This window comes from Solea solea, chromosome 19, assembly GCF_958295425.1.
Source record: "Solea solea chromosome 19, fSolSol10.1, whole genome shotgun sequence".
NCBI classification, from domain to species: Eukaryota; Metazoa; Chordata; class Actinopteri; order Pleuronectiformes; family Soleidae; genus Solea; species Solea solea.
The window spans coordinates 13,059,501-13,066,947 of NC_081152.1; the positions used below are offsets into that span (position 1 = coordinate 13,059,501).

Here is a 7,447-nt window from a genome sequence, read left to right on the forward strand (position 1 = left end):
GCAAGTCTGTTCTCCCAGGGCACTGTAAGTTCAACAACTATGATGGTGTTTGTGCTACGGGATATAAGAACCATATCTGGTCTGAGTGATGTTGTTGCAACTTCGTCAGGGATGATGAGTTTCTGCTTTAAGTCCACTTGCATCTCCCAGTCAGAAGCGTGATGTAAAATGGAGAGGCTCTTGCTAAGTCCTTTTGTACTAAAAGGCTCATTTCTATACCTTTGGAAACTGAGACCCTTTGATGGTGGTTGTGCTTGATGTTTGTTGGCTTTGACTCTCTGCAGATCTGTCCATTTGGCGATCTCTGAGAGGACCTTGTCATGTCTCCACCTATATCTACCTTCTGCCAGTGCTTTGGGACAACCAGTCAGGATATGTTTCAGGGTACAGTGGGTTGCCCCACAAAGTTTGCATGATGGGTTCTCTTCTTTGCCTTGTATCTCAAGGTTGCTTGGAATCGTCAAAAGGTCAGCAGCCACTACATGCAGAGGGAAGGTCATTTTGCCTCGGACAGTTAACTGACGTTCTTTCCAGGACAATGATCGCTCGATTTCCTGGTCCCACTGAATCCACTGACCCTGCTGACTGAGCCCTGCTGCTTTTACACGGCAGTCTTCTTCAACTGACTTGTGGACCCCCTCCTTCACAATTCTTCTGACCTCAGCGTTGGCCTTGCGCCACCTCTTTACATTGTAATTTCCAAGTCCCAACCACCCTTGACAAACCACTTTGACTATCTCCTGGTGCTTCTGGTATACTTGTGCTTTCTTGCCTGCTTCTCGAGGTTTCCATTTCCTTCCACACCTGAGGGACTTGTTTGCATGTCTTACTTTCTTATCCCTGGACACTAAGAGTGTGCTGCTGACTGCCCTTGCCTTGGTGGCTTTGAATTCTTCCACCACTGATGGAGCTGGGAGGTGGGGTTTGGAAGTCTTGCCGTACAGATTAACCAAGCTGACTGATGAAGGAACACCCAGCCATCTCCGCAAAAACGTATTGCACATCCTCTCCATAGCCTCCACTTGAGTTATGTGAAAGTGTAATTAATGTTGAAAACTATTTATGCAGCTCCCTGACATAATTGAGCTGCATTTGTTGTAATATTTTGGAACAATGACAATAACATGTCTATTATATTATATTATATTATAGTTAGTTGCCTGTCAAATGAGACAGTGTCTTTTTTCATCATTTTATAAAAGAAACAAAATGTCACCGAAAATATTGATTCACCTTGTTCAAAGTAGTGTTTGTGATGATTTCTGACAGGCTTCAAACACGTTTTAAATATTTCAGAGAAATCATATTTCATAAAATTGTGAATAGAGATAATGGATATCATTATTGTTATTGGTTGTCTTTACATTTTCACTTCAAAGTATCAACAATTGTCTTCCTCTCCTCTCATGTTCCTTCCTAAAGCAAATTCGAAAATACTAGAAATCACATGGGGTACACTTCCGGTGACGTAACATTAAAGGCTTCACTCAACGTAGTACGTCCGTAGTTCTTGTGTTTTCCTCCGGTGGTGGCTAATGGCTAGTTAACGCACAACGATTTATTGTGCTCTCATCTGTCGAAAACATGTCCGTTGTGGAATCGGTTACGTTCTATGGTGTATTTATCAAGTAGAAATCCATATTGTGTTTACCCCCTCTAGTCTTTGTTTGTTATTGAACGATTCGTAGTTAGCTTTTAGCCTGTGAAGCTACATGGAAGGCAGCGCGAGTGTGAGGAGAGCGCTGTCTGGGACCCTCGTCCCTGTAACGGTAACAACAGTGGCTCTGCGGCAGCCATCTGAAGACAAAGAGACCGACAAGCCGAAGAGAAATGTCCTCGATGAAGTGCAATATATTGAGGTAAATACATTTTAGACGAGCCCTATTAGTTTTATGTTAGGGCGAGATAACACAAGTTCAGTTTTACAAGGCTAATGTTAGCTAGCAAGGCCTTTTCCCATGGCGTATTATCAAAGTATTTTTAAGTTTATACATGGTCTTAATATGTGACACTTTAAATACATATTCTTAATTTATCAGGGTTGTCATACCTCTTCTTTTTTTTAAAAATACGAATGATAGTCAGAGTTTGACGATCTAAGAGTTTGTATCAGTAGTTTTGTCAATAAATCATACTTGGCATGTAAAACATGTAGAACAGTTCATGTTAGGATTTTTTTCTGACAACTTTTGAATGAACGTGTATCAGGTCACATTAACCCACGAACATAATTGCTCTTCCTGACAAACATAACAGGAGGGTTAATGACATTGGTTTATAAAATATATACTTTTATGTGATGTGGGTATATAAAGTATATTCCTTTCGGCTTTTCCCTCTCTAGGTGTCGCCACAGTGGATCACCTGTAAATCATGATATTAAATAATGAATTGGTCGTAATTTGTGCTAACAATCATTTTGATTGTTTGTAATTAAAGTAATAGCTACTCATGCAATGAGTTCCATACCTTTCCTCTCTTTTATTTTACATTGAAATATTTAACCGTTTTAAGCAATAGTTAGGAAAAGGAAATAATTTAGTGATGTTCAAATGAGGTTTTTAAAATATCTATTGACATTTAATTTTAATTTGTGAATAAACTGCAGTGTTATCGTTCTGATTTGTTTTAGAAACTATTATTTTCCAGGAAAAAATAAATTATATGAAGTGGCTTGGCTGAGAAATATGGGTCACATAACTGAGTTGCATCAAAGAACAAGTATTCTCACTGAACATAAGACTTATACATTTACCTGTGTTTGTTTCTAGAGTTTAGAGAAGATCATCCAAAGGGATTTCTTCCCAGATGTGACAAAATTGCAAGCACAGAAGGAATATCTGGAAGCAGAGGAAAATGGAGACCTCGAGAGGATGAGAGACATATCCATTCGATATGGATCATCTTTGACAAAATCTACACCGCGATCGTCTGCCCCTTGTGAGTATCATTACGTGATAATTTAAATGCTGTATCTTCATCTTCAGAAAGATAGAATAGCTTGTGTATCTTTTGCTGCTTTGTATGTAATATTGATTCTTCAACCTTGTGGCAGTATACTGAAATCCTATGTCTGATTTTCTGTATGTGCTTTTCAACTATGTTTCCATTTCATTCTCTTTGTGTGTAAGATGTTACTCCGGCTAGTTTTGAGACACCTGTGGGCCAGTCAGGATCTCCATCCTCGATTCGTGGCAATAAAGGTTTAGATGGAGGTAAGTATCTATTTTTATTTTTATTTGAAGAATGAGTTAATACATTTTCTTTCAAATAGTACTTTCAAATTACTTATATACTTAAATTAGTAATTTGACATGTTTATTATTAATTTCCCCCTTCAGTTAGCCCCATGAATAGAAATATTTGGCAAGAATACCGAAAAACTGGACCAACAGAGAAGGTAAATAGTAATTAAACAGTGGTTAAACCATTTTTTTTCTATCAATATTTTATTTACAGATTACAAAGATGAAGACAAGGAAGAAAAAGAGCTTCCCTCCCTGGATCGTTTCCTTGTTAAAAATACCAGTGAGGATAATGCATCATTTGAACAGATAATGGATCTGGCTGAAGACAAGGAGAAACTGAGACATTCCTGGTTATATGAAGCTGAGGCCGAATTCAAACAGGTATGTATTTGTAGATCAGATTTTAATAAAATTCAAACACAAACATTTGTGTTACATATGACGGTGGTTTAAGTTAGATATCACTTACCCTTTCAAGCAGTTGATCACTATCATTTAGATTATTATTTCACACATCCCAAGACTACAGCAAAGATACATTAATAAACACTTATGTGTTTCAGCGCCATGAGGAGAACCTTGCTTTACTAGCACCGGAGAAGGCAGCACTTGAATGTATCAAAGCTGGACTGGAGACATGGGAGTACAAAGCAAAGAATGCCTTGATGTATTATCCAGAGGGTACGGTTATTTTAAAAACTAAAACTTAAAAAAAAATGTTTTAAATGAGACAAAAAAAGGTTATAATGTGCTTTATATCATTTCAGGTGTTAAAGACGATGACACTCTCTTTAAGAAGCCAAGGGAGATAATTCACAAAAACACACGTTTTGTTGGAGACCCGTTCAGCAAAGCGCTCAACAAAAGCCAGATTCAACAGGCTGCGGCTCTCAATGCACAGGTACAATTTAGGAACATGGTTCATGAAATTCAGAAATAAAGCATTTTGTATTGGTCTAGATGTGCTCCACATTTTTGAATTAAGTATCTCTGCATGACATGTTATTCTGCAGTTTAATTTGCTGAGTGAGGCTGTTATCTGGTTTTATGTTTAGTTCAAACAGGGTAAAGTAGGCCCTGATGGGAAAGAGCTCATCCCACATGACTCTCCAACAGTGAATGGATATGGTTTTGAGGGAACACCTTCTCATGCCCCTGGTAAGTGTGTCCTAAAATTAATCACCAATGAATTGTTGCCTTACATTTATTAATTTTGTTCTACCTATGTTTGAAATACATTTCTGATCGTTTTTGTTTTTTTGTCTCTTTTTGTCAGGTGTGGCTGAGTCACCTCTGATGACCTGGGGTGAGATTGAAAGTACTCCATTTCGACTGGATGGATCAGACTCACCGTATGTTGAGAGGAATCATGGTCCATCATTTAAGGTGCTTATCATTCAGTTGTCGCTGAAATGCTCTGTTAATAATATGAAAAATATTTCCTGTGTCCAGAATTGTTTCTTTGTTGCGGTGCAGCAAGTCATAGTGACACACTTCACACAAGAACTTGTCTGCAAAGATCCAAGCCATGGTGCCTTGGGCGAGTATAAACTAGGCTCAATACACAGTGGATATCTGAACAAAAATGAAGTTACCCTGTGTCAGTATGGATAATGCCGGTTCCTATGTGACAATCACAGTGTGACGTTTGTCAGGGTGAGACAACAACAGGAGAATCTTCAGATCATCTCGATGAAGGAGTGACACCATTCACTCACTGTGGATTACACAACGTTATTCCTGCTGCATTCTCACATGAGCTCACTTGGACATTATCTGCGGTGGACATTTTTGTTCACATATACAGCCCTTCTGGACGATCTCCGCAGAATGGCTAAAGTGCATGTCTGGAAGCAGCTTACGTTACCCCCAAGAATCTTAAGAATAGCTTTGGTTGTCAGACTGTTTAAATTAAGGTGTAGCTGCGGTCTCTATGGTTTAACAGCACTACAGTGGTCAGGAGTGTTTACAGTGTTTGTGTACCATGAAAGACATCGCAGCTGATTGAATCTGAATCCATCTCACTTTATAAACATGGGAGGGCCCAAACATTTCATGTGGAAGAAACTGCGTGTGCGAACATGAACATTAGCTAAGACCCGCTTTCAAAAACACCCTAGTGTGACTTCACTTTGTGCTCCATTATTTCCACTTTTGTATGGAAAATGTTTGTAGGCTGCTATGTTAACATCTAAACTTCTAACATTGTCTCTTAATAGATTCCAGAACCTGGACGACGAGAGAGGCTGGGTATAAAGATGGCGAATGAAGCTGCTGCCAAAAATCGTGCCAAAAAGCAGGAGGCTTTACGAAAGGTCACAGAGAACCTTGCAAGGTAAATACTTAAATACTTAAAGTACTAAAATACTTTTATCTGCTTGTAACAACACACGGTAGAAACTTAAACTCTAAGCTTTGACACCACTTGTTTATTACCAAAAGTGTTTGTTCGAGCAGTCATGTGATATTAACTAACTGAACATGTTATTCTTTATGTCGCAGTCTTACACCTAAAGGTCTGAGCCCGGCCCTGTCCCCCGCCCTGCAGAGACTCGTTAATCGGACGTCTAGCAAATACACGGACAAAGCGCTCAGAGCAAGTTACACCCCATCTCCCTCACACAGAGTCCTTGGTTCCAAGTCTCCCTTTGGTGACCTATCTACTCCATCAGGAACACCAACACCAACCAAAGCCAAGACGCCGAGCTCTCAGGATGTTACATCACTCACAGACGATCTCCTGCAACTTCCCAAGAGAAGAAAAGCCTCAGACTTTTTCTAAGTGGGAGGAGCTGCTTTCTGCTGCAACTGTACATAACATTATTGTAATGTGGAGAACTTTACAGGAAGCTTCACATCACATTTTTACATTATTTTAGCTGGATGATTTAATTAAAAAAAATGGTTTATCTAGATCCCAGTGAAATATTGTTTTTTGATGTATTTATTTTTGTTATCCCTGCCAGAACTCATTAACACACGCTTAGTTGAATTTTAAATGTATTTATTATCATTCTTTCTGAGATTTAAACATCCAGTTCTTAGTTCTTGGAACAGTGAGTGTCTATCATTTTTAATTAATTAAACACACTTAGGCATATTCAGACACTTAAGTGTTTAAGCTCCACCCACAAATACAGCACATATACGCGGCTTGTGGTTTGAGGTTACGGGGAACCCTGCTGCTGTTTTTTATAAATCCAAGTGAGGTCTGGTGTGAGAGAAATTCGGCACACTTGCTGCAGCTTTATTTTTCTAAAAGAGTACTTGTTGATAATGCATTGAAACAAAGATTTGGCAGATTTTGAGTCTTGAGTTGCTTGCGTTGCAATACGTGGATATTCCTTTGTTATTAGTTCTGTTGATGTTTAATATACATATTTGTTTTCATAAGAAATGCTGTCTACTTTCCTTTTGGTCAAAAGCATTTAATGGAAAGGTTTGGATTTTGTTAAGTCTTAATTGCTTGTGGTGAGAAGTAACAAAATGTCACAGATTAGCAACCAAGCGTATTGCAGCATCAGCATAAGAAGTGGAAGGAAAAACTCCTCTGTACCGAAATATGTGTTTTAAACCTCAGCGGAAGCAAATGTGAAACTTCAGCAGTCTTGGTCAAGTGGGTATATCATCTGACAGCACATACTTTTAAAGACTAAATTCCACTCTGTGGGAATGACTTCTTGCTTGGAGTTGTTTGGATTAAAACTTTTCTTTATTCATGCTCTTAAGACTGCATATTGACCTGTGCTGAACTTTAGACGTCTTATTTTTGTACACAAATGTCTTATTGACGGAGTGTGAATTGTTGCGCATTAGCGTTCATGTAAAACCTTTCACTATCAAGGAGTTTAACTCGGATGAATTTGGATTTGATTCAGATAACTTTTATAAAAAAAAACACTTGATTTTTAGTTTGATTTTTATGGTGGGTGTTGAGCTCTGGCACAAACGCTGTGTAATTGTGGTGGCTTGGTGACGTTCTCAAGACACAACAAGGGGAACTGTTTGCATGCTTTTCTTTTAAACCTACAAAGCTGCTGTGAAAAACTTCTATAATGATTAGAAAACTGAGCCTGTTATTACCTCTGTCTTTTGCCAGTGTTTGACTGCCTGTTTAATGACCATCCTAACTATTTTTAAGGATGTTAGTTATTGACCCATGAAGAAATTAGGAGATTTTAGCTTGTTATAAAGCCAGT

General features: G+C 38.5%; 1 protein-coding gene across 1 annotated transcript; it reads left to right on the top strand.

Annotated features, from left to right (window-relative positions):
- The first annotated feature begins 1,478 nt into the window (after window positions 1-1,478).
- On the top strand, window positions 1,479-6,965 carry ess2 (ess-2 splicing factor homolog). The gene is made up of 10 exons (XM_058616644.1): window positions 1,479-1,859; window positions 2,772-2,940; window positions 3,132-3,215; window positions 3,460-3,629; window positions 3,812-3,929; window positions 4,016-4,149; window positions 4,304-4,406; window positions 4,525-4,634; window positions 5,468-5,583; window positions 5,751-6,965. The coding sequence occupies exons 1-10, from the start codon at window positions 1,713-1,715 to the stop codon at window positions 6,028-6,030; spliced, it is 1,431 nt and encodes a 476-aa protein (XP_058472627.1). The 5' UTR covers window positions 1,479-1,712; the 3' UTR covers window positions 6,031-6,965.
- Window positions 6,966-7,447: the final 482 nt, after the last annotated feature.

What these genes read in the sequence shown, in the direction of transcription:
- ess2 (XM_058616644.1), top strand. Translation starts at nt 1,713, where the DNA reads ATGGAAGGCAGCGCGAGTGTGAGGAGAGCGCTGTCTGGGACCCTCGTC. An exon ending in CTGCGGCTCTCAATGCACAG is followed by an intron (nt 4,150 to 4,303) that starts GTACAATTTAGG and finishes TTTTATGTTTAG; the next exon opens with TTCAAACAGGGTAAAGTAGG. An exon ending in GTCACAGAGAACCTTGCAAG is followed by an intron (nt 5,584 to 5,750) that starts GTAAATACTTAA and finishes TTTATGTCGCAG; the next exon opens with TCTTACACCTAAAGGTCTGA.